A 27,569-nucleotide genomic window follows, 5' to 3' on the forward strand; every position below is an offset into this window, starting at 1 on the left:
CGCTTTTAGTCTCATTTTTTTACCCCAACAAGAACGATCGAGATCATTTCTGCTTCGAGTGTCAACTTGCAACCAAAAGGCCAAACGCTGAACATTTAACAGGTAACAAAAAAAAAAAAAAAAAAAAGAAACAAACGAGAGATAACCGAATGAGACTCTTCCCGCTTGTCAATCACGGCATTTTTTTGACGATGAAACCAACCGGTTTAGACATTTAAAAAAAAAAAAAAAAAAAAAAAGAAAAGGTCTTGTTTTTTAAATGTCTGATTTTTTTTGTTTTGTTTTGTTTTTGTTTCAACTTTGGTTATTTTCAGTGACATGTCAGTGGTTCGCCTTTTCAGTGTTTTTGCCACCCTCTTGAAAGTCAAGTTGTTGCAAGACAAACCGGTGGTGGACAACGCCATTTTCCGACTCCATTATCGATTCACGTGCGTCTTCTTCCTGGCGGCCAGCCTCCTGGCCACAGCCATCGATTTCTTCGGCAAACCCATCGACTGCGTGATCGATAAGGGCGTTCCCCTACGCCAGGATTCTCAACACGTACTGCTGGATCCAGCACACGTTCACCGTCCCGCTGGACGAGCTTCAAATTAGTCCGGGTGTCGGTCCCGATTCGAACGAGAAGCGTTTCCACAGCTACTACCAATGGGTGCCGTTCGTCCTGTTCTTCCAGGGCATGCTCTTCTACCTGCCGCACTGGATCTGGAAGCGATTCGAGAATGGCATCGTTGGTGGCTTGACGGCAGGCGCCCGCCGATTCGATTTGAAAGGTCAAGACGCCACGTTTAGCCGACCGCTGCTGTCGAATTACCTGAACGAAACGATTGGGACGCACGGCCACTTGGGCGTGGCTCACGTCACTTGCGAGCTCTTTAACTTGGTCAACGCCATCGGTAATGTCTACCTGATCGACCTGTTCCTCGGTGGCTACTTTGTCGATTACGGATGGAAAGTGTTACAACAGCAAAGCCTCGACCAGGAGTGATCGACGCGACCACATGATTGAAACTTTCCCGCGCGTCACCAAGTGCACGTTTCACAGTTACGGACCGTCGGGAGGCGTGCAGCGACACGACGCTCTTTGCGTCCTACCCGTCAACGTGATCAACGAAAAGATTTACGTATTCGCTTGGTTCTGGCTGGTTTTGCTGGCCATCGTTTCCCTGTTCGCCCTGCTCTATCGTTTGGTCGTCATGGTTTCGCCAGCGGTCCGCCATCTTGCTTTGAAACGTGTCGGTTTGACCACGTGCGATCAGCAATCGATGGTCATCCTGAGTCGGCGGCTTCCCTATCCTGATTGTTATTTGCTCATCTTGCTGGGCAAAAATTTGCAAGTTGCCGTGTATCGTGATTTGTTGGACGATTTGGCCCATTACCTCGATCATTCTCATCTCAACTGTTAAAAATGTTGTTTTCGGCTGTTAAATAAAACGCTTTCCGACTACTGTTTTAGGCTATTTTTTTTTTTTTTTTTTTGTAAGACGGTAGCAAGCTGCGATTGGGGGCATTCTATTAAAGATTTTGGTCGGCCCACCTGGACCAAAAATAAAAAGAAAAAAAAAAAAAGAAAAAGGCCTCGTTATTGGGAGAGAGTCTCTTTTCTATTGGTAAGCAACAATGGGAAAGAGAAGAAGAGAAGGGGGGGGGTAAAAATGCCTCTGACACAAGAATTGAGATTTCAAAAGCCAATAAAAAAGAGGCCATTGGAAGAGGCCGCGGGATGAATAATGAGTCTGACTCTTCTTGGCCTTGGTCGACCAGCAGCGCCATACCAAATGAGATAGACAACTCGATTTTCTCTCTGCATCACCCCTCCTCCCATACGCCCATTCTCCCCCCCCCCCTTTTTTTTTGTTCCATCTTTTTTTCCATTTTACTTTTGCTGAACTGTTCTAAAAAAATTTCATTCCAAAAAAAACAAAACAAAAAAAAAGAGCACTAGAAAAAAATGAAAACACGAAGGGGGAAAAGAAAAAAATATATATGTGAAATAAAGTATAACCGGCACTAAGGATAATCCATCACATGACCTCACAAGGGGCAGCAGGCAACTTCACAAAACCCCCTCTAACCACAGACGAAAATATTTAGAAATATCGTCTAGTACCCAATTGTGTACGTTTCTCTATTGGGCCATCTATTTTATGTGTGTGTGTCTGTGTGTGTGTGTGCATGTTGAAGGAAACAAATGAACGTCGGCGAATGATACGCATGTTTCGCTTGTACACACTTCAAAAGAAAAACAAAACAAAACAAAAATGAGACACACACGCCACCGTTCAATGGACCAGTTAAAAAGACACTCATCAAACAACGGTGGGCACGCACACACACACACACACACTAATAAACATGCAATTTGTGTGTGTGTGTGTGTGTACGTCAGAATGCACCTCCATGTTCTTTTTGTGCGTGTGTGTGAACGTGGTGCAAGTGGAAGAAAGAGATTTTCAAGAGAGGAAACTCTGTTTTTGGGTCTCGGTGGTTGGTGTGTGTCCAGGGGGTCGGCTATATAACAAGGCTGGCTGACGGGACTGGCTCTCACTACGAGTCGAGAGCTCCAAACTGACCACAGGTGTTTGTGTTGTGTGCGTTTTGTTCTCGAGTGAATTGCAGTTTGTTTTGTTTTTCCGTTGTTGACTTGCAGTGTGTCTCATCAACCAGTGTGCACAACTCGACTGGCCAAAGAAACTCTTCGTTATTTCTCTCGGATCATCTACATTTTTTAGGTAACACACAAAAAGAATGCTCAAAGAAAAAAACTAGCTGAAAGTCAAAACAGAAAAAGAAAAGAAAAAAGTACACAAACAAATTGGTCAGTGTGCTATAGGGATAGTTTTGTTTTCCTTTCAGCTCGTAAAGACCACACCTGGTGTCTTTTGTTAGTCGTATCTTTTTCACGGCAGGTGATCTCTTCCCTTCCAAGTCGTTATGACCAACTGGCAATAACTCCCCAACGTGTTCTCTATGGGCGCGTAACCCAATGATCAAGTCATTCATCCTCCCAATCTTTTTTTTTTCTTTTCTTTTCTTTCATTCTTTTGCTTTGTTAAACAGGACGAAAAATAACAAAAGCTTTTTTTTTCCTGTCGATTTTTTTTTGTGTGGTAAAGAACAGCTGAATCAACGTCGATGTTACATTTTTCGATAACAAGCTGCAATTGATCTGCGACTACTGAAGTAGCTTTTTGTGCATTACAAAAAAAAAAAAATATCCTTCAGGCTATTGGGAAAACATTTGAGATATTTGGGAGAAATCGAAGGATGGCGATTGGTAAAAACCAAATAAAAAGCCAAACATGGCAGAGGGAGAAAACCATTCCAAAAAAAAAAAAAAAAAAAAAACCTCGTGCAACTGCGAATGCCGATCACGTCCCGACTCTTTTCTTTCTGTCGTTCAACACGACGACCGATTTTCAGTGTTTTCTCGATAGCCGAATAGGCCACGAGTCGTGTCACACACACACACACTTACGCATTTAAAAGTTTTTTTTCCCGATCGGCTAACGCTATAAAACCTTTTTAAGCGAAAATAAATAAATAAATAAAATAAAGAGTAAGTTTTTAACACAAGAGAGGCTCAAGAAGACATGCCCGGACAGGTATGCAGCTTAGCCTGCAGCCACGTTACACAAAAGGCAAACCGGCTATGCCGCATTCTTGGCCTCCAGTGTGTCTGTGTGTGTGTGTGTGCACTTGCAGATGATGCCTTCAACAACAATAACAAAAAGAAAACAAAAGAGATTGCTAGTGTGTGTCTCGCTGTTGTTGCACATGCCCACCCGTGTCGAAATCGTTAACTAGTGAGTTGATTGTGTTTCACCCTTTGTTAATGGCTTGTTTTTTTTCTTCTTTGGATTGCAGGGCTGGGATCGAGTGCAACAGGACGACCATGTCGCTCATCGGATTATTGGGCAGCTTTGCCGGATTCGTGTGCGATACCTGCACGACAAGGCCGACATCGACAACGCCATCTTCCGTCTTCACTATCGTTTCACTAGCACTTCTTCTTCGCCGCTTGCGTCATCACGGCGTTTGACCTGATCGGCAATCCGATCGACTGCATCACAGACGACGCCATTTCGCGGCCCGAGGTCATCAACACGTACTGCTGGATTCAGCACACGTTCACGCTGCCCGGCTCGTCGAAGCTGCCCGGTGGAAAGTGGTCGAATATCCGCAGGCCTTTCAGGGCGTCGGACCGGCCTACGAGGGCCAGGGCGAACGTCGCATCCACAGCTACTACCAGTGGGTGCCGTTCGTCCTCTTCTTGCAGGGCATTCTGTTCTACCTGCCGCACTGGGTTTGGAAGCAGTGCGAAGACGGCCAAGTGCGAAACATGACGGACGGCAGCCGCGGCCTGTTGCTGGGCTGGGTGGCCGAGGACCGCAAGATGCGCTCTTCGGCCCTGTCTCACTACCTGCAAGAGACGCTGCACACGCGCGGCCGTTTGGCCTCTCGTCTACATCGGCTGCGAGGTGCTCAACTTCGTCAACGTCATTGGCAACATCTTCTTTATCGATCGGTTCCTCAACGGCGCATTCCTCGACTACGGCACTCGCGTCATCAGTACTCGAACATGGACCAAGAGGATCGCGACGACGTGCTCATCGAGTCTTTCCGCGCATGACCAAGTGCACGTTCCAGCGCTACGGACCGTCTGGCTCCATCAGACTCACGACGCCCTCTGCGTCCTGGCCTGGAACATCTTCAACGAGAAGATCTACATCTTCCTGTGGTTCTGGCTCATCCTGCTCTCCGTCCTGTCGGCCCTGGCGCTCGCCTATCGGCTGGTCATCGTCGTCTCGCCCATCGCGCGCCTCTTCGTCATGCGGCGCGTCTCTTCGCCGTCGATGGACTCGGCCGAAACGGTCATCCGACGCGTCCCGTTCGGCGACTACTTCCTCATCCACATGCTCGGCAAGAATTTGGAAGGTTTCCTCTTCAACGGTCTCATCGACGATCTGGCTCATCGCTTCACGGCCGGCAACGATCCCAACAAAATCAATTCGTCCGCCGGCCTGGAATCAACGCCCATTCTAAGCGCCCTGTACGAGCCCTGGCGAACGATGATTTTGTCGTTTTCTTCTTTTTTTTTTTTCTTTTTTAAAAAGAGATAGACCCCACATCATTTTCTTTTTTGTGTGTGTATGTGTGTGTGTTGTGAATGTGTGGGAAGGGGCATGGGGGCTCTCGTTTTATGAAAGATTTTTTTTTTTTTTTCGTTTTGGTTTGATTTACATGAGCCAGCCAGATTCACTGTGATGTGCGCGCCACCGAGTTGTGTCAAAAAAATGTGTGTGTAGCCTTTTTTTTTCTTTGTTTTGTTTCTATTTTTAATCACTTTCTATTTTGTACTTTTTGTTTTTTTTTCTTTAACACTTAACTTTTGGTACTTTTTTTTTGTTACTTTCATTCGATGTAATTCCTTTTTTTCCTCCCAAGTGTACTTGAACGGCCAGTGCCACCAAGACACACCTCATAAAAATTTCTTTTATTTCTTTGCAAAATTCGCTACCCAACGGGAAAGGTATTGGTTGTTTTCTCAAAAAAAAAAAGAAAAAAGAAAATGGATGGATGTAAATAACGAGATGAACAAATTCAAAAAAGAAAAAGTAATAAAAAAAATTGAATTTAGCTGTTGAAAAATTTCCTTTTAAAAAGTCGACCGCAAAAGGATTAGAAAAATCCAAGTGACTTCCAGTGTGTGTGTGTGTGTGTGTGTGTGTGTCTGTGTGTTGCTGCTTCAGTACGAGCTGATCGTAAATGGAAAGGTGTCAACCTTTTCGACACGGTTACCAAGGGGTTTCTTTTTTTATTTTATTTTGCCTTGTTCAAAGCTTCAGGATGATGACCTTTTTAGTTTTTTTCTAAACCCTGAAATGCCAGTTTCGTCAGTTCGGTTCATCCAAAAAAAAAAAAAAAACTTTCAGAGGGGGGGGGGGGGTTGAAAACGAGACCGGTTTTCTTGTCTTTCATCGCAAGAGCCCAAGCGAAACCCACATACATAGCCAGTTTTGGGGGAGGGGAATTTAGACGTTGGACAAATGACCCAACGTTTGATGGCCATTACAAGTGATGGCCGAAGCATGAAACCGGGTCCTTGTTGCATCACTATGTACGCACACGACGAGCAAACCCAAATCACATTTGATATATATACAAGTAGATAGAATGTGGGTACCAGCAAAAAAAAAAAAAAAAAGCCCATGGCTGGCAATCATTTTTTTTTTTGAGGCTTCTTTAAAAAATATCAAATATGTAGACGGGCTTTCAAAAGAAAACTGCCAAGATAATTGACAGCCCAAGCGGTCCCTTAACTGGGTCTAACGTCTGAACGCGCACACGCCCATAAGGAACTCTTCAATTCGAAGAAAGAAAAACCCACACAGTTTCATCAATGTCTCCGACATCTTCCTTGTCGTTGAAAAAAAAAAAAAATCCACGAGCAAAAAGCAAAGAAATAAAAAATGTGAAGTGGACGTACCTGTTGCCCCAGTCGATATGGGATGTGATGCGTAGCCGCAAATCTCTGAGATGATCCAGCGTGAAGGTGCCGGTCATAAGCTGCCGACGCCAGTCCATCAGGTCCAGAATGGCCGATCGGAGCATCGTGCATTGCTCTCTCTGACGTCTCTGCATAACAGTCAAATAATATCGCCGTTAGGATGTAGAAAAGAAAAAAGAGAGACTCACACGAGATCATTATGCAAATGAAAACGAGAGAGGAAAAAAGAAAAGAAACATGGGAGCGCCTTTCATCTCTTTCTCTTTAAAAAAAATATATATATATAAGAAAAATCAAAGGAGATATAGGAAAAGAAGAGGCTGTCTATCTCTACACACAGCTAGGGCTTCTTCCCGTTTTTTTTTTTTATTTTTATTTTCCCACGCCCTCGCCCGACACCGACGGGGCCGGCGTGTTTCTCCCACCTCCCCATTTCCATTCCGAAACATCCGAGATGAACGCCGATATCAAACGGAAAAGAATTATTTATAATAACGAGCGTCGTTCATCTTCAGCCAAGGAATTTCCTCAAAAGCCCCCCTGGTTTGGACAATACGGACGGGATCGATCAACGCGGAATCAATCAATGACCGAAGAAAAAACATTTTATCAGACGATTCCATCCATCACGTGTAAATCTCGAGAGGGAAAAAAGGAAACAAGAAAAAACAGAATTTAAAAAAAAACCTTTTTTCCCGGATTGCAGCATCAATTGAATTGTGTGATGCAAAAAACGCTACTATATTTGATTCTGGTTGAGTCTTTCAAACATATCGTCCCGGATGCCCCGTGAACTATTTGTTATTTTCATGTTTGGTTTTTTTTTTTTCTTTTTCACTTTCCCCCATTTTGAAATCAATCAAATAGAACAGCAACTAATCCATCAACAGGTATTTTCGTGGGCGTGGTGGCCTGCTTATGCTATGCCGTAACTACTATAGGAAACATGTGTTAGCGTAGCGATGAAAACGCCCAATCGAAAGCGTTTCGAAACCGACTCGCAAACGACATCCATCTCTACCACCAAAAGTATTGACTCGCATAACTTTGAGCAACAAACCTCCGGATGTTGGACAAGAATAAAGAAAAGATCAACCCCCCCCCCCCCACCTCCGCCATATCCTGCCCGAAAATAAGGGGAAGAAGAAGAAAAAAACAAAACAAAACAAACTTAATAGAAGGTAAAAAGAATAAAATAAAAAAGAATATATTCTTTTCTAAATCGTTGAGGGGGGATGACGTTGCACATGTCGTCCAAACAGAGGGGAAATAAAAGAGCCTATAGCGTTATGATATAGTCCAAGTCCTTGACCTAGTGGGCGGCGGCGGCATATAGCAGAGACTGTCTGTGTTACCTGTGTGTGTGTGTGACTCCGTTGTTCGCGGGGGGAAGTGGAAAAAAGGGTTCTAAACATCCCCCCCCCCTCATCTCAGTCTCTCTCTCATTTTTTCTCTTCATTTTCCAGCTCTATTTCTATTTGGCTTGAGGTCTCAAAAAAAAAAAAAAAAAAAAAAGTTTGTTGTGAAACAAATACGACAAAGACTACGGGAATACAGGTTTTCTTTCTTTCTTTCTTTCTTTTCAGGTTGTAAATCAACTACGTGATCGATAACGTCCGCACTAGCAGAAGCTCCTGATGCTGGGGCCAGCCGGCCCGAAAAGGCCTCTCGCTGGACCCCTCCACCAACTGGTCAGCAGGAGCAAAGCATAAGAGAGCGGATAATGGCCAACCGGGGGCTGATTGTGTCGGAAGCATCCTGCTGTGAAACATCAGTCCGAAAGGAGGGCTGTCAGTAGACCTTCTTCTCTTTTTTTTTTTTTTTTTCTTTTTCTCTCCCTAGGTATATATATATATAAATAAAAACACACACACCAGCAAGCCTATCACCCATTTGGCTTCTTGATTTTTTTTTTTCTTCTCTCTCTCTTTGCCCGGAAATAAGGAAAAAGAAAACAATTTTCAGGTATTTTGGGAAATAATGGGGGAGACCCGTGCGCGCGAGCCGCTGCTTTTTTACAGTGGCCTTCACGCACGCAAGCAATCACCACACACACAAGATATACGATCTGCTACTTGTTGTTGTTGTTGTGGCTGCTGCTTCGAAACGAAAGATGATGCGTTCGTGCGTCCCCCCACATTGTGTAATGAAAACGACGGCGAAAATTTCCGCCCTCCCGAAAATCAAAACACGGACTGAGGAAAGCTCTCCCCTCAAAAAAAAAAAAATTCAAATAAAATCAAGAAAAAATTAAAAAAATAAATGAAATTAATGTGAAACCATCGGGGCACAAACGGTCACAAGGGCACAGACGCGATGACCCGATTTGGTCATTCCTCTTGGTCCTCGATCGTTTTCCAACATCTCTTTGGCCCTTTCAGTCGCAAGAGCAGCAGCTCATTGGCTCCCATCAAAGAGATTCCAATCGCCCTTTTTTTTCTCTTTTTTTTTCTCCTTCTTTTACCATTTTCTTTGTAAGAAAGTTAAACCCGTCGCCTCGTTAAGTGAGGGGAGAAAGAAAGAAGAAAAAAAAAGAGCCGAATCTTGTGGCATGACAAGCACCTCCAGAAACGGGCGCGGATTCGATCTGCGTGTCACGCCGAGATTCTCTCTCTCTTTTTTTCTCTCCCCGTATTCATTCTTATTTTATTTTAATTTTTATAAATGTGTTATTTTTTTAATTTAAAAAAAAAAAAAACAACGTCACGAGGGAAGACGGCGCCGGCATAAGAACCGGCTTTTTCAAGTCCGCTTAGTTTGTTGTCTCGTAAGGTAAGGCGAGAAAAAGAAGCGGATGGCTCATTAGGACGCACACTCAAAATGAGATCATTATCGACGGAATGATACAATACAATTGACTTACTATCAGATGGGATATAAAAAGAAAGACGTTTTGAGTACAAAAAAATAATAATACTAATAAAGAAAGGAGAGTTTGAGTTGGCATGCGTCTTGCGCTAACGGAACTAGCAACGATGGCACAATAAACGACTACCCGTATCGCACCGGGCGGGCCTCGTTTCTTTCTTCTTCATTGTCTGAAAGAGACAGATTTTTTTTTCTTTTTTTTTTCTTTTCGTGGTCTCTCTTTTTTTTTTTTGGTTTTTTTTGAATGATGCAAGGTGAATTACCCCTCAACAAAACGAGGAGGAATTGGAATGTCATTTTCTCCTTAAAGCTGGCGGCTTTTTTGTTTAACAATTCTTCTTCGCTCTATGCAGAAGCGGGTACACGTATAAGTTTCGAGCAGTCAGGAGAGAAATAAAAAACGAAACAACACAACAAAAACCAAAATCTAAAAACAAAACAAAACAAAACAAAAAAATCAAAATGACTAGTTTTGTTTTGTTTCCAGAGAGTAACTCTGGCGCTAGCCTGTTAAATGACCCTGTTTGCCCGATTCCAAATAACTTTTGATTCGAAGAAAATAACAAAGGAGAAGAAAAAAAAACAAAACAAAAACATACAAGAAATATAAAGAGGATAGAAGAAAATGGGGATCGGACGACACGAAAAACATTCCAGAACTAGTAGGGAAGAGAGCATTATTTCGCTCCGGGCCGTAAAGCTTTCGCTCCGATATCTGCCACTCGTTGACACAAGTCATTTGTCTCATCCGGTCCGGGCTCTAGCCATCAGGTGGCTTCACTTTGTCTCCTTCGGTTCTGTCTACTTCGCCCTCCTCTACCTTCTCTCTCGCTCTTTCTTTTTTTTTGTCTGGAACAGTTACACAACGTAGCAACAACCACCGTCTGAAGACGCTACAAAACATTTCATGTTTTAACTTTAATTTTTTTCGGGGCAAACTTTCGAATTCCCATCAATAAATATGCACAAACGAGTGGTTCAATTAGACTTTGACAATTCATTCCGCCATGGAGAGGCTAAAGTAATCATAAAAATAAAATCCAAATAAGAAAACAAAACAAAAAAACTGAATTGTGCGGGAATTCACCGTTTTCAACGGGGCTTTATCGACATTACAACTTGTTTTCCGTCCTAACGCGCGCAGTCAAAAGCCATCTAACGGTAGAAAATAAAACTAAATGACACTTACCACGAACGATCGGTTCCAGATAACGCCCCATTCTCGCAACACGTTAGTGGCTTCTTCGACTACTGGATCGTCGTAATGCCAACACCTGAACGGAGAAAAGCATTAAGTAAGAATTTTTGGGGAGAAAACAAACAACAACACAGCACTCTTCCCCCTCCTCAAAAATAAAAAAAAACGTAATCCCATGAAGCCAATCAAATTTTAAAAAACACAAAAAATAAACTCATGATTAAAAAGAGAAAACCCGCAAAGGGTGACGGTAGACTTGGTAACAACAGCTGCGTACCTTTCCTGATCAGATGTAGGTCGCACTTGAACGTAGGAGCATGGGAAAATTCCCTGTAAACGAACGACAGAAACAAGATCATAAACGAAATCCGTGTTGGCGGCAAAAAGCGTATGGGAAATACTGTTTACCTGCACGCTAGGTGTGCGTAGATTCACGCCCAGATACCAATCTAGCAGGAAGAAGAAGCAAAAGCGTTCAAACAGGAAACATGTTTATCAAAGAAATCAATGAACTTTTTAGATAAGAGGAATCTCTTCGCAGCTGTTATCTTTAGGGGGCAACAACACATGTCGATGTAGCCATGACCGACATTCCCACGACCACTTACAGGGTGGGTGTTTGTGCGTGCTTTTCTGCGCACAGGCGATGATGGTGTGTGAGGAAAGAGTTTATCTCTTTCCGTTTTACGACCTTTTTTTTTTCTTTCTATTTATTTATTTTTTAATTTTTCTTTCTTATCGATTCCATCAATACTATATAATTGTGTAAAGAAAAAGACTTGCGACAATTCGATAAGTTGAGAATTCATTCTTACCTTCGCATATCTGAGTGATTTCCACTAGATCGCCCAGTTGCAAGGTCAATCCATGAGGTATAGAAGCTCCGTCTAAGTGGCTGATAGCTGTTGGAATAAAGAAACAAAAAACATATTTTAAACAAAGTTTTCATTCATAAAATTCAAGTTCAAGAGTTTTCGGGGAGAGATGATGCCTTTGTTATCGCAGTCCCACGTCCCACCCAACAGGAAGTCCCCTCTCTGCCTTCGCTTTCCCTCTCTCCGCGTCTGAATGAATGGAGGGTGCGTTTCACCCAGTACGAGATGTGACCAACGGCTGGGGTCCAGTCTACGCTGTTGTACACAACGGGGGGAGGAAAAACGAATGGGCCACCAACATCAACCGTCAAATGCCACAAACTAAAACTAAGCCAAACAACTACTTCCTTATTGCCACAATGAATGGGGACGATCTTTTTTCTCTTTCTCTTCTTCTTAAGTCAGCGGGAAAGGGAGAAATCGATTGTGCGAATATTGATCTGTGTTGTAGCGTAAAAAGAAAAAAGAAATAGAAACTAAAACAAAATAGAATGGCAGATCTTTTTTTTTCTTCCTCGGTTCATCTGCTAGCGTAGGAAAAGGAAGGCGGAATGGAACGTGAGTTTGACGGGATTATAAGACACGTTTGCCATCGACACCCTTATGCCTACCTATTTCAAACCTTTTTGAATACACGCTGCATGTGTACATGACAGCCTAAGGTTATTAAGCGGATAAAAAAGACGAGGGGAAAACGGGGGATTACAACGTTGTAGGAAATTGAAGGGGGTAGGGTAGGTAGGGAGATGGTGCGTCAGAGGCGTCCTCCAAGCTTCCGCGCGTGTAATATGCTATGCTTTGAGGTCAACAGCACTGGCTGGCGAAACTTTCCAATCAAACTTTCAACTTCTGTTGTTCTCATTTTCTCTGGTTGTGAAAATTCTCGAATGGGAAACAGCAGGCAATGCTGTGGCACACAATTCAGGTTTGACGGATGGCAAGCTTAAGGAAAAGGAATCCCTGTGCCACGGAGCAGTTGTTCATTTTTTTCCTGATGAAGCAGTCAGACTGACAGCTTGTTAATTAGGCACTAGAGAAATAGCTTTTCGCCGAGGTATACCATTTTTCACTTTAAACCCATGTTGATGCAACAACTAGGTAAAAAAGCACTGGCAAAATAAATATTAAACACAACATATCTTACCCACTCAGATAGTTTTCTCAGACACGTAATTCCACATGGTGGGACATCACCCGCAGTGAATAAAAACTAAGTGCTATGGTGAACTATAACACGCACAAATACGAAAGGTTTGCCAGTTTCATTATAACGAATGTTTTCAGGAGACTGTCACCAACACCAACAGAACAAACACAACACACACAAACAGCTGCCTCCTTTTCCAAGCAGTCGAAACAAATGCGAGAAGTTTACAAAGCCTATACTCACTAGCGGGAGTGCAGAGCTACAGGCCAGGCCAGCCTAGTTTTTATTTGAAGGTAAACTAAATTTTCTACGTTTTAAATATCAAAGCTATAAAAAGAAACAAAAATTTAAAAATTTAAAATAAAAGCCTGGATAATTTTTATTGTATAAGTAAATTTGGAATTTTTTAGAGTCACGGTAAAACAGAAATGAACAAAGGTGGCCCTGCTGGCATCAAGCATAATCTGGGGTTGCAGCTGCCATCTAGTAACGGGTACCAGTAGCTGCTTTCAGTATAATCTTGATTCGAATAGAGGAGCTCCAAAGCAGAAAGATCCTAAGGAGAAAAACTGGTAGGTTAAGCAAGTATTCAAGTATTTATTTGTTTTGATTCTAGAGCTTGCTTAAACTCATAATTTACAAATTTTAGGATTTTGAAACCAATTCCTTAATTGATTTAAAATAAATATCAGAACACTTTTCTTGTAAGACGTTTGAGATCTGGGAAGTTTGAGATTTCGGAAAGCAGGAGTTCATAGAGCATTTGTTCTACACAAAAAAATTATAATAATAAAACATTGTGATCACATTAAAAAATAAAACATGAGGAGAAAACCTGAACAAAGAGCCCATTATTTTTGATTTTTCATTAAGATGTATGCTGTTCGCATGCGTTAGTAATATGCATGCATACTGTGTGTGCCTTGGTGCTATCCGTATTTCTAATAGCTGCTGTGGATTTCGATTCGCGCGAATTTTTCTACCATACTCGGTTGCATATTGTCACAATTCAAATAATGTTCACTCTTTCATTTAGTTAGAAGACAACGTGAAAATATCGAGTATTTAAATGGCTTCAACTTGCTCCCATCTGAAAAATAACGAATACAATAACAGCAGCAGTTCGATAACTTACACATTTACTGTAATAAATTGTACATGTCCCTAGCAGTTAAATGCGGAAAATTAATATAGAAAAAAATAATACGAATATAGTTCTGGATCAGGGATTGGCCCTGATTGGCTTTGAGAAGAGTACCCGACCCAACCCGCGCATCTGATTCAACTCAAAATTTAGAATCAGTAGGTCAACCACTGTTTATAAGTTGTTCAAAAATATAATTTTTATTTAGCCAAAGGCTTCGGCGTTAAGTCCCTGGTTAAACGGCAAATCCCGTGAATATCCTACGGTCGTTTCTTCGTCCCAACGCGATGTAGTACAAAAAAAAAACGTAGTATTGGAAACGGCCTTGAAACATCCATAACTAGTCCAGTTGGAGCCAAACTGTTCTAATTGAAAGGAGCTAATACGACAACTATTGGACATAAATCTGGAAATGAGTTTAGACGGGAAAGCTATACCCCGAAAATGCGATAAGCCCTCTGAGCTTTCTAATTATCGCTCTAAAGTGAGCGAAAATCCGAACGATCTAAAGAAAATGTATGGAGCACGCTCTCGCTCATCTGTCGCTCCCGACTTTTTTACATGAAAAAATATCCTTTGCAATCTATATGTGTTTTGCTCGTCTATAGCAAACAATTTCATAGTAGGCCTAGTTATTTATATATGTTGAGATGTTCAAATCTAGTTCTTGATTTTATTCAATGCAGACAAAATACAGCGAATGGTGGCAACTTAAATTGATGTTTTGTAGTGCTAAGCAGTACCTAGTGGTGACAGAGCAGTATTTTGTAATTATTGGACAATTCAACCAGGTGCTCGAAGCCACCCTTTTTGCCTAAAAAAGAGAAGCTTTTCAAGGTATTGATTCTATTTTCCCAGTTTAAAGCAGATCTACGATAATTTATACATTTATATATTCACCGTCTAAGCTACAGACAAATTTTGTAGTAAAATAAAATGTAAAGTAGCCATTGCCTAGTGGATTTGATCGTCAGCTTCTTCACTAGTTTTCATTGGCATATTTTTAAGCTCAATTAACGCGTTGACAATCTTGTACTGGTCCGTTTCGCCAAGTTTGTCTCGTACTCGCCTTTGGTGAAAGCCGTTCATGTGGAGTCGGACAGCAGGTCTGTAGCTTCGGCCATCAGATTTGTTTGATTTTAATAGCTTCCAGAGAGACTTCCCCTCTTCTACTAAATTCATTTTTCCTGTTGCACTTCGTATTCTCTGATGGACATAGCCAGAGATGCCGATTTGGTGGTTGGATAACGAGCACGACAATACGTAGATAATGTCAGAGAGACCGCCCATCAAAAGCAAATCTTTTGCGACATTGAACGGCAAAATTTTCCTGAAGATGGTTAAGACAGCCCCAGCACTTATTGAAACAGCTCCGCCAATGATAATGAATGGTACAAATAGGGATGTCAAGACCATCTGTTTTCTAGATGTTTGGTGATTCTTCATGTACATTACATGATCAAATCCCATCAAACGAAAAAGATCCAACTCGCGTTCGACAGTGTTGGCTTTTACCTTGCGGATATCACTGTCGATGAAGTCAAGCGCAGTGTCTTGTTTTACCAACCACGTAGCTTCATAAATTGCTTGCCGGCTTTTCAAAAAATCCAAAATGCAGTCACGTTCAACGTCGATGTTAGTGATTTCGTCCACTTTTTTCTTGAGGACACGTTCGTCCATTTCCTTTAGTCGGACACCAGAAATGACGTAGGCAGCAATCAAGTCATCCAGCATATCTCGATAAGGTGTCAAAGGCAACAAGTTGATTACTTCGAGACGATTCGCATTGTCTTCACTCTTCAGCCAATGTCGTCTAACTATTTCGGCACGCAACTTGGTCGCCACTAAACGCATCACAGCGTCTTCGTACGCAGGACAGTTTGGATATTTAAAACTTTGACCATCGTAATTAGGTGAGAGATTGCCAGCGTCGTCGATAATATTTTGATTTTTCAGTTCGCCCATAATTGCTTTGCGTTCCGCTTGACTAATATCGGCCTTACGTAAATCGTCGTCTTTTAACTGGCCAAACAGCTTCAAGTTGACTGATTTGAGTTTCGCGACATCAACTTTGGCCATCTTGTTGAATCTAAATTTATCTCCGCTACGATTGTACTCTTGATTGCCATAAAGATTGTCTTCGACGTAATTTTGCGAAAAAATGATTCCCTTTTTTTCCCCAATTTTGTTGCAATCAATAGGATCATACAGGATGTAATCCTTGCCTAAAAAGTCTAATTCTTTGGCCTCGTCGCGATCTAGATTGAACCTGTCGACGATGCAGTCTTCCACGACGATGAAATTTTCGTTATCGAACAACGCGCCAATTTTGATCAGTTCCGCCCAGAACAATTCCCTCGTACAGGGAATCAAATTGTCTTCTTCAAATTTCCTTTTCAACTGGTTTTCGAATTCTTTTTCAATATCCTCTTTGCTCAGTTCCTTTTTCACCGCCTGTTTGATAGCTTTTTCTAAGGTCGCCGCGCAGACACCGTAAGCGTTTGCTACCCGAACAATGGCCGTTTTCCAATTGGATTCTGCAATTTGCTCGTCGGAAGAGTTCCATCTCGGTATGGTGCTGGCATTGTTCAGCTGGTGGCCAATGCACTTGGACTCGCCATCCAATAACAGATCGAAATATTCCGCCACCTTTTCGATCGAAATAGTAGAATTCTTCAGCTCCTCATTTTTATCGTCTTTTTTCTGAAAAACTTTCGAGCTTTTATGAATTTCCCGTTCAATCCACTTTTCAAAGTTACTAAGATTTTTTTCAAAAAAATCCTTAACTTTTTCGGGCAGACGTCCTGCTGCTTCAAAATCTTCTATGGAACAATCGGTGCCCAAAAAGGATCGAACTGAGCCAAGGAAATATTGAAGCAGATTAACAATGTTATCTTTTTGCTGCGTATAGCCATCAACAGCGCAAAAAGAATCAGGCTGATCAGTTTTCCTTTCTGTCTCACGGACGACCGAAAAATTCGATATTTGCATATTGATTTGCTCACTTAGTACATTTTCGCACGTACGCATTATTTTGATAAGTTCATCTTGGTTTCTTTCGAGTCCTTCCTTCAGAAAAATGAATGCGCGGTAGTAGTAAGCAGCGGCATAAAATTGGTTGTCTTTTGATTGGATGAGTCGTTCCAAAATATTGGCTGCAGTCGAAAGCTTCGATTTCGTATTACTCATCGCCAAATATTTGGCAACGACAACTAAACGTGGTGGTGTCATCCAATCAATTTGACTGTAATCGGTAGAATTGTGCTCGGGAATTTTGAATTTTGGAATGAATTTCGTTGAGTATGAATACTTTTTCACGTCGAACGAGGAATCATCCATTTCATCCAGCCACAAAGCCCATTGGTCCAATACACTTCCACAGATGGCACTTACTTCCTGATCCCTGTATTTTTTCTCACATAGTTGTTTTTTTAGGGTAGTATAATAATCTGAGAAATTATCAAATAATTTCACTTGATCTATCGTGTCTTCAAAATCTTTTTCCAACCGAGCAATGCGTTGTTTCTCTTGGACATTGCGTGTTTTCTCCATGCCAGACATTGATACCCAGTCCTGTGTGTCACTTTCATCAGGCGTCTTCCGTTCGCGTGAAATTGATTTGCATACAATAAGAATTCCACTTCCGGGTGCCCCATTGCGAGCTGCCCGACCCATCACTTGTTCCTCAATTCGTTCATTATCAGGAAAAAGTTAGGCACACATGCAGTCCTCCATTTTTGCGCAATTGTTCGCCGATTTTCATATCCGTTCCTCGTCCAGCCAAGTTGGTGGCGACGATAACATGCCCAATGTTCAGCTCGCTACTTTCAAATGCGAATTTCTCGTAATCGCGTGTGTACCGATGGAGACGACGGGTTTTACTCAACTCAGGATTGGAGCTCTTTATGCGTTGATGGACGACATTGGCAACTTTGATGGACTTGCAAAAAATGATGGAAGAACGTTCTGCCTCGATAATAGCATTACTGTCCGTGACAATGGCATCTAGCCATTCTTCTTCTGTTGACAGGATCTGGGGATCTCTTTTCTGAAATAGTTTAGGAAAAGCGCTAGGAAAGTGGCGTAAATCGCACTTAAATGTATTCTGTAGAAAAATCTGTTCTTGTTTGGACCCTAGCGTCCCTGATACACCCAATAGCCCATGGTATTTCAACAAATATTCGGCGTTTGAAATGTAAACAGCTTTGAGACTTTGTAGCGTCAATTTACACCCTTCCTTAAGTTGAAGAAACTGATGTAAGGCTCCTTCCCATTGCGACAGGGTTTGATCCGTTCCGGTGTCGGGATCAATTATAATCACTTGTGGATTGAGATCTGGACAAGTGTCTGTTCGGTCTTGGTCAATGACGTAGTCCTCGTCACGCCTTAATTCCAAGGCTTGAAAGGCGCTGTTCAGCCAAGTGTCAAGGTTTCGATCAACAAAGGTGAGCAGATGAGAAGGTATTCGGATGCGACGCAGGCGATTAGCTATTTTGCGGAAATAGAAAACCAATTTCGCGTTAAGATCCTTCCCTTCGAGTTCTGTTGGGATATAGTTAACCTTCTCTTTTGTAATTTGGCTGGCGTCAGTTATGAGTAGGTGTCCTTGTGAATCAATCATTTTTTTCTCAATTAGATGATTCCACAGTGCATCTCTCTCCGATTCGTCCAATGGCGCGTGGACATACTTCAGATCTTCTTTAGTTGTAACACCGTACAAATCGAACAAGACATCAGATTTAATTGATTTTTTTACTTGCTCTTTCGAATTGTTTTTGTAAACAGATTGGTTGCGCACTTTTTCCCAAATGAAAACGTACAAAGATTCTAAAGTTTCCATGCCGGGTATCTCGTGTGACAAATAGAGGGTGTTGTTTCCTTGGTCCAACAACAGGCTATCCACCTCGTCAATAATGGCGTATAACAATTCTTCGCTGTTACAAATATTACGGCTGTAGAATTTGGTCAATAAATAATCCCGTTGAAAATGGGCCAACTGTCCGTAAACCACTTTGGCAGTATAACTTGCTGTACGTTCATCTTCCGATTGGCTGCAGTTGTTTGCCACCGATACACCGAAATACTTATAGAGATCTCGCAATCCTCCATCAGCTACTGAGAGATTTGAATCGCGAAGTGCTAATAAATCGTTCCTGGTAATGATGTCGATTTTTTGCGTTGCCTTCTTACCGACGAACCAACTCCGAACAACAGCAATCGCCACTGCGGCCACAATTAACGACTTGCCTTCGCCGGTAGCTACCTGAGCTAATTTTCTCTCAGCGGTTTCCTCACTATTAGGGAGCAACATCAGTATGGCCAGAATCTGGGTGTCACGGAGGCGGAAGTTTTTGTCTATTGGCTTACGAAGTTGCTGTACGGCGCACTCAAAGTCGTACAAAAATACGGCCAAAGATTTGAGATCACCGTCTTTGGTTGCGTCGACTTTTAAATTTTTTTTCCATTTCGTTGTTATATTTACTTTTTTTCCTAATGTCCTTTGATCATTGATGTAACTCAAGATGAATATTATTCGATCTTCGAGCACTTTGATTTCTTTTTGGGATTTTGTTGTCATTGCCTCTGACATCTGTTTCCAGGTGTCTGGAATGAATTTGTTTGAATTGTCCTTGAGGAAATTTTCAAATTTTTGTCGATTATCTATAGTGGCTTTGTTAAGTGTTCGATCTTTGCTAGATTCTTCCTGAGATACGCCAGAATCACCGGCAGGGCTGCCTTTGATGCCAGGCGCTGGCTTTGTGCACCCTATCTTCACTTCACCCAATTGCTGGTGGACTAGATCACTGAATTGCGCTTCATTATTTTGAATTTCCTCCACCAGTGCATCGACATTTGGCAATTCATTTTCTTCTAACGCAATATCGGACAAAAACATTTTCCAGAGCGATTCTTGCATTTGTTTCCACTCGTTTACTTTTGAAAAATGACGGTTGAGGCTATGACGAATAACGCCATATTTCTTCATGGCTTTGGCCGATGGGTTACTATACCGCTCAAATGTCGATACAATTGTCGCATAACGTTGATTCCGCGAGCCATCACTAACCTCAACGTATGAAGCAACTTCATCTTTTTGTAATTCTTCGAGCTTGGAGTAGTATTTGATTTCTAGTTTTTGGTCATTTTCAAATCCTATGTAATTTCCTTGCTGGTCCTTGTCTCCATTGTGGATGAAACCTACATCGCCATTCGCTTGTCCCGTTTTGCCGTCTGAAACAGACGCCTTATAAACAACACCACCAGTGCCCATTGCTTGATAAACTTCCATGCCAACAGGAGGGAGGCCCCGATCTTTATCCAGCAATTCCAAGATTATGTCACCGTCATAGCCACCTTGTCCGAATTTCCGACCTGTATGGAATCAAAATGACATGCGCGTAAAAACATCTTAAACTGAAATCTGATTCTGAAATATTTTTTCATGGATACAGGATGTGTACCTTGACAGAGTATGAGTGTGTGTCTTTTTTTTTTTTTATTTTCATACAACGAAAAATGGATTTCGCTACCGTCTCCAAGCGCGCCTGACCTTGCCAGAGGTTCCTGTAGCCCCGTGATCCCCGGGGCCACAAGGCCATCATACTTTTCAGATATTGTATACTCTAGTTTCTTGTAGAGTTGTTTTATTGAGGGTGACTTGTAACCTCGCTTTTCTTCTTCCTTTCTTTTTTCATTCCCATCAATTGGAAAAATGGGACTAAACACTCGTTGAAGTTCTTCCGCTGACCACTTGAGACCAGAACTTCCGTTCCCTCCATTCGAAGTGATCGTCCATTGCTCAGCTCCGATAACTTGGTTGCACTTAATATGAACATTACCACCGCTTTCGCCCGCGTTCAGTAATCTTCCTAAGTTGAAAAACATGTCAATTGGGTAACATACTATGGTTTTAACAATATATAAGTGTTATGATAGCTTACGTCTTGATTTGGCGGTAGCATGTTCTCCGGATACATCCCATACTATTTTCTGGTTCTCATTGGCGGAAACGATAAGTTTATCAGTAACGAGACCTATATTGATTCCATGCCAGATGTCATTGTCCAAATCGCAATCGATGTGAACGGAAGAATATCCGGCAATTTGTATTTCCTGTACGTCCTTATTACTGGCTTTTAATTCCCTCATTTTCCCCATAAGTTTACTAACAAAAATAGAAACGCCATTAATGGAAATAATTTTCCTTCCGTGTTCTGTTCTCATTTTGATTGTGGTTTCTGGCAGCAAGAGTTTTTTGTGTATCTCTCTGATAACTAAATTCAATTTTGATGTCCACTCTTTTCTTGGCGGCGCAGTAAACTCGAAACGCTGTATCCATTCGGGGATTGCACTTGATTCGTTATCGCTTTCTGCTGGTGGGAATGTTTTCAAGATTTTTTCAACCAGGATGTTTATCCATTGCTGCCAATCTGTCTCTCGGCTATTCGTATTTACATTGCTTTCCAGAATATGAGCTTCCAGAACGTCTTGTAATTTCTTGTCTTCATTTGCTTTTGCCAAAAAGTCAGTCAGATCCGAAATGAATTTTATAAATAAAGCACCATCAACGTCGTTGAGGATGTCTTTCCTGCACCGGAAAAAGATCTTATCGATAAAACAACTCTTCAGTTTATGGAAATTTTGGTTCAAGAGAAGGGCGAAACGGGGCGTGTTTTTGAACAGCTCTTCCTGTTGGACAATCAATTGAAAATATTGACAGCCTCCACCAAACCAAGTCCAAAGCTGTGATTCCTTTGCAATTAGTTTGGTACTAATATCTTCGAACGAATCGATGGAATCCAGCTCATCCAAGACAGTCGACATAGCTGTGCTCATGTCGGAAGTTTCATTATTCAAGTGGCTAAACGCCGTTTCTAAACTGCTCCGCATCCACATCTTCAAGAGGGCTTTGACGTATTGCAATTCCACGCAAGTTCTCTCCAATGGTTTAAGTGTCCATCCCACCTCTGATTCAATGTGACTGACGGCATTTTCAACCAGTTTTTTCGAGTCGGGATTTTTGTCTTGAATCCAGCACAGGATCTTCTCGAAAACATCTTTCGGTCTCTCGTAGTGCCAATTTCTTACAGCCATTATGAAATACCATTCAAAATTTCTAAGTAAAAAAAAAGTTTTGTTACAAGCGACGTTTACTCAAGAACCATAATGTTATTAAACTTGTTTTAAATTTTCATGCAAAAAAAATGCTTTTTCTTCTTATACTACTCACTTTTCCTATTCCCTTTTCTATCCACTCTTTAATACAACAAAAAGAATAGCATAAATCTAGTGGAATGTTCCTAGTTCTATTTTAATTTGCAGAAAACTGTCGCGGCGCTCAGACCGCAATAGCCGTTGGTCGAACAATCATGCAGTCCGATATAACGCACAACGTGTTGCAGAAAAGTCCAGATGAACCAAAAATTCACTTACTCGTTATCGAGATGCTATTATTTACGCAGAGATTGATGAAAACTCCTGGTGTTGGGGTTCAATTATTTAACGCACAACTTGTTCTGTTAAAAAACGTTCTGCCTTTTCATATGGGCATGTCTAGGTGAATCAATCTGGTCTCTACAATTCTGCTGAGTAACACTGAAATAAAAACAAACGGGTTCGTCGGTAAAGGCTGGTCTCGCTGATTTCGAAGACTTTAACACTAACAAATGTTGTTATGACTTCTATTTTTGGAGGCAGCTGAACCGTAATAAAAAGAGTTCTTGTGGACAGACCGATTTTCCCCAGTCATAACTCTGACGAGTGGATCTCCTCAGGCAACTGAAGTTAGTTGGACGTGGACTTTTAGAAATTACGAATCAAAGCCGCGTCCTTTACGCTTGACGACACGCTTTAGTTATCGTAGCACCGGAGGTCGGACGGACGCGTAGTATTTCACGAACAGCCAGTCACATCCTACCACGGTTTGCACAATCATCAAGGGCGAGGTCGTCGGTTAAACAGAGAGATGAAGTGTTGGGTTGTAAAACCAAGCCTGCCTACGCTCGTATACCTGTACTATGTTATATTTGCCGAAGACGATAAATACACGGTGTGAGCGAACCTTACAGCAAAAACGATTTACCTGAAATGAAGAGAAAAGAAAATTTGACAATAGAACAACTACTAATGCAAAAGAGGATAACTTCATTCGGAAATGGGGTATTACAGGCGCCCCAATAAATACCGATCCCCCCAACGTGGCGCGAATTTTTTTTTTATGCCTCTGCGATTTTTGTAGAGGAATTTTTTCTACCCCACCTCACTCTCCCGTACAAAAAATATATCTATATTGCTGAGCCGTCCAGCGGCAGTTTTCTTTCATGCTACTATAATAATTTCAACTGGAACAAAAAATTTTTGGAGCTGTCCTAAAAATTGTCTGCCAGCTCTAGGAGCCGATGTTGATGGAGATGGTTCCACATGAACTGGTGTTTTTCTACATTTATGAAAGCATGATTTAGACAAATCTGCGCGTAGGCGGTGCTCGTATTCTCGCTGTTTATTTTAATGCACCATATAGTTTTCTAATATCTGATAATAATAACGACCGCAAGAGAATAGGCAAAGACATAAGACCCTGGTTAATTCTCTCGTATAGGAAGGTCTCCTGTTGCCTTTTCCTTCCCAAAAATGGTCTTTAACTTCCGTACATCCAGCGCCAATTCAAAGCAGCGAGTGTGATGTGAACAGGTTTAGAGAACCGCAATGCATGTTTTTCCGCTTTCCTTATCACATAGATTTGACGAACGCTGTGTAATAACACTCGTATACAAACAAAAATTTTAAAAAATCATCTTATTTTCAAATATCTTCGAACATCGTAGGTCTATTAAAAAACTAGACGGCATACAGCAATCCTAAGCTATATCGATACTTAGATAATCGATCAGCGAATTCGCTTCTTTTTCAGGGACCAACCGAATCGAAACTTAATTACAGTATAATATTTGTCTTTGATACATAAACATCCTCCATGTTTCGAATAACTAAATCAGGAAAAATTTGATAACCAACATATATCAGACAAAGTCAAGGGAAGTTAATTTTGGTTAAAATTCCCTGTTTATTCTATTTAACGCCATCTCTATAAAAATTCATCGGAACAAATGTTTTTTTTGTTAGAACCGAAACCGCACCCTTCCATTCTGAACGGATCGGTTCTGCAACTTTTTTTTCGGTTCACGGTTCGGAAAAGTCTCGGTTCGTCAGATCCGTTGACACCCTTACCTGAGCGGATCCGTTTCTCTCAGAGTAAGCAACCATGCTTCTATTCTATGACTCTGTCAAGAATCAAGATCAAAGAAGGGGTTTTTCCCAATTCAATCAGTGTGTTTTTTTTTTGCGAATCGGGAAGGCATTTCATTGCTTCGGGGTGGGTCTTTCGGTATCTAGGGTGTTCAATACGTCGCCGCTCTGAGCCCAATCGGGTTTCAATTGGGGCCCGTAATCGGGGAACCAACACTGGTTGTAACCAACCGAGTTATGCAATGACATAATCGAGTGCGTGTCATCTGTTATGACGATGTTGCCGATGACCGTTTTTTAGATTCTTACCAGTTGTTACAAAACAATTCCCAGTTGCTTATGCAATTGCTGCTCACGACTGATTCCTCCAAGATTGTGGGTACAACTAGAAAATAATAACGCAGCTTGAAGGAAACTGATGACTCGGTTGATGCTGCTAATAACCTCTGAGAAAATTTAAAATGCACAATTTTTGAAAAAATTTCTTTACAATAAAAAAAAGCAAAAATTTTCTAGAACTTCCACTTAAGAATACATAAATTATTATTTTTTATTGTTTCAAGAGAACTATATTTATTTGCAGTATTTTCTCAGGAATTTGTGAACATCGATGTGTCATTTTACTACCATGATTTTGAAATAGAGGAAAAAAGCCAGTATGGCAAGTTACCAAATGCGAAGTTTTTTCTGGTTTGTAATATTGGAATAAGACTAGCATTTAATGGGACAGACTTGTACTTAATCTGTAGAACTTAACTTGCTCTACTGTTTGATATAATTATTTAATGGGTTTCTTCAATTTTACCTTAGAAATTTCATGTGCTGTCCAGGTGTCAGCTAACAAATCGTACGCTGTTTAGGTTTTTCGCCCGCAAGCAAAACGCACAGATTTCAATTACCGTTTTCTCGAATATTGTTATGTTTTAAATTTTGCCCTTTTGATAAATTGCGTAACCCCCCTTTTAGTTTATAATTCGCCTTTAAGATGTCCCAATAGAACCCCTATCAGTATACCATTCGTGATGCGACGAAATGTATGTTTTTTGTCCCAAATTAGCAGGAACCGGGCCTGTGTCCCAATTCGCTCTTTTACCCTAGATGTATTTTCCATAGAAAGAGGGTAGTGACACAAACCGTCATCACTGCAATATGCAAGGAACGGCAAAGGTAATACCCGTAAAGATAATACGCATATAGTCACTCCAAAGTAAGAGTGCATTAGAGGGGCAACAATCATCATCCAAATCAGAAATGATAGTTCCTGGTAGAGGGTTAAAAGAGATAGTCAAATCTCGACGCATCGTTCAAATCGTTTAATCGCGACTTCCATTCAAGGCCCGATTTCAGTAACCTATTTTGGTTTGGATTAGTTGTATCAAATTTCATCCATCTTTAGAGCCGACTGGTAACTTTACATCGATTAGGCGCTGGAATAGGAAGTTCTGTTCCTATTATCTGTAGTACTTTGCTATTCTACCACTGAACAATTGTTAAACGTATTACCCTAGAATTCCACGCGCTTTAGTTTAGGAAACTACCATGACACGGGCTTTTAATCTTCGTCCCTGTTGCAAGGACAACGAGCACGATAACGAACAATCGATGTCCTCATCGTTACCTTAACGCTTGGCTGCTGTAAATAAGCTTGTACCGTGCACATCTACGGACGTAGCCATGTACAATATGTATGAAAACGTTTGCATGGTTGGCAGCAGCTTGTCAAGGTCCCCCGTACTTAACTTCTATTGAAAGCATTTCGTAAAATGAATTTAGATTGCACCATTGTTCAAAAACTTTGCGTTAATATCTGTGCAAGTTACAGGGCAATACTATTTGATTTACGTTTCCAGTTTCATGTTCTATAACTGAGTAGGCCTATTAATAACAATAATTTGTAGCGGTAAGTCTTGGCAACTGCGACACAGAAAAATACCAGAGGAACGCTGAATAAAAATCAATTAAAGAAAGAAAGCGGAACAAACGGTGATGTGTGAGCCTATTGATTTCTGCATGTTAAGTTCACGAGTTTACGTGAATTGCAGTTAGAAACTTCCTTAAATTCACGTCCTAAAAACGAAAGATTGCGCTTTAGTGACGCGCTATGTTTAGTTTTGGCGTGACGGAAGTCACCACTTTATGATAAGTCAAAAGACTCTAGGTCGTTGAGTTTCATCGTCAAACGTGGCCATTCCCAAACGAAACCAGAGAACAAATTCGGATAGCCAGTTACGTATTCCTTCTACAAAGATACGTGTAGTAATAGGTAATGACTTTTTAAATCAAATGTCCTAAATAGAAATTTACTGTAGTTATAATGGGTGTATTCCTACATCGTTCCCGGAAGAAAACAAAAACTAAATAATGTTAAGGAAATCCCAGGTGAAAACCACACAGCCTTTCGACATTCTTAAGCTAAGACGTATTGGTTCAATTTTTTCAATTTATAGTAGACCTAGGCTAATGCTCAAACCAAGATCGAGGCACAAGTTCAGAAGCGATCCATCGCTAGAAACACTTGTTCTTGGGGACGTGCCCACAAATGGCGTCCGAGCTTCGGGGTGCGGGAACCGACCACTCACTACCCTTACCGGGGGCTTATGCAGCGTGCAGGTGCCTCCGCTCTTAAGAGGTTCGTGAGTGAAATGGGAATTACGAGCGCATATTGTGCTACAGGAAACGGGATGCAAAATGTTGATGATAATGACAAGTTTCAATTCAATGAAAATGCAGCTGTTGAGAGAAATTGCCGAAGTGTCTGCGGGCAAGCTAATGGCTGAACTTGCCTGTCGGACGCCAATAGTAGGACTCTTAATAAATAAATTGATTTTGTCAGGTTGCTCTTGCTAAATATTAACCTGAATACCTGAACAGATGCCAATTCCGTTAGAAGAGTAGGTCCATCAATAATTGGCACACTGTTTGAAGTTGATGTTTCCTGTTTGACATCGGTAGAAGGAACTTGTCTGCGCATACGAGAATCGATACGGTAATTGGTTGAAGACTCTAGGGGAACCCAGTCGGCAAAGCGCTCGACGATGGTCGGATCCAAGTTGGCTGAAGTAACGGCTACCACCAGCAACATCAAGGTAACGATTTTTTTCTATTTTAACAAAATTTAAATTAAGCTACAAAAAATAGCAATGACTGGAATCAGAGGCGACGTCGCAGCAGTAAGAAATAAAAACATTTTTGATGTATTGTTTTACCTGCATGTTGATAACTGGTTAGAAACCTGTGTCTGCTGCAAAGGTCGACGATGAGTTTGAGTTTCGTAAAACTTGCGTTTACTTTTATACCATAGACAGCTGCATGACATTTGATCGACGCAATCGTTACACATACCCAATCGTCTGTTGCAAGATATGCTGGCATTGTCCAAACACTTGCGATTGGCAGCCTCCTCTCCAATGAGGTCACACACCAAATAGTATACAAATCTTGGTTTAGTTACGGTTACAATGCATTTCAAGCATTTTACAAACCCGTTTTGATTTTCATTAACAGATAACTGCAACTGAACATGTTTCCTTAAGCTATTGATCGTTATTGCCACAACAGTACGAGGCCACATAAAAAAACCAGAA

General features: G+C 41.4%; 2 protein-coding genes and 1 pseudogene across 2 annotated transcripts in view; 1 reads left to right on the top strand and 2 right to left on the bottom strand.

The window, feature by feature from the left end:
- The window catches only part of LOC130686187 (uncharacterized), a 57,501-nt gene extending 35,667 nt beyond the window's left edge, over positions 1-21,834 (bottom strand). Inside the window, 4 exon segments of the mRNA XM_057509478.2 lie at positions 15,438-17,449; positions 17,451-20,112; positions 20,202-20,609; positions 20,682-21,834. Of these exon segments, the coding sequence (XP_057365461.2) occupies positions 15,438-17,449; positions 17,451-20,112; positions 20,202-20,609; positions 20,682-21,834 (6,235 nt within the window).
- On the top strand, positions 24-1,436 carry LOC130686185 (innexin inx3-like; annotated as a pseudogene).
- A 4,592-nt stretch (positions 21,835-26,426) lies between the features above and the next one.
- LOC132088544 (uncharacterized) lies at positions 26,427-27,246 on the bottom strand. Its single transcript, XM_059497439.1, has 3 exons — positions 27,192-27,246; positions 26,849-27,085; positions 26,427-26,792 (listed from the first exon to the last, which is right to left on the bottom strand). The coding sequence occupies exons 1-3, from the start codon at positions 27,195-27,197 to the stop codon at positions 26,427-26,429; spliced, it is 609 nt and encodes a 202-aa protein (XP_059353422.1). The 5' UTR covers positions 27,198-27,246.
- Between the last annotated feature and the right edge of the window lie 323 nt (positions 27,247-27,569).

Source organism: Daphnia carinata, unplaced genomic scaffold (assembly GCF_022539665.2).
Source record: "Daphnia carinata strain CSIRO-1 unplaced genomic scaffold, CSIRO_AGI_Dcar_HiC_V3 NW_026452971.1___fragment_3, whole genome shotgun sequence".
Taxonomy (NCBI): Eukaryota; Metazoa; Arthropoda; class Branchiopoda; order Diplostraca; family Daphniidae; genus Daphnia; species Daphnia carinata.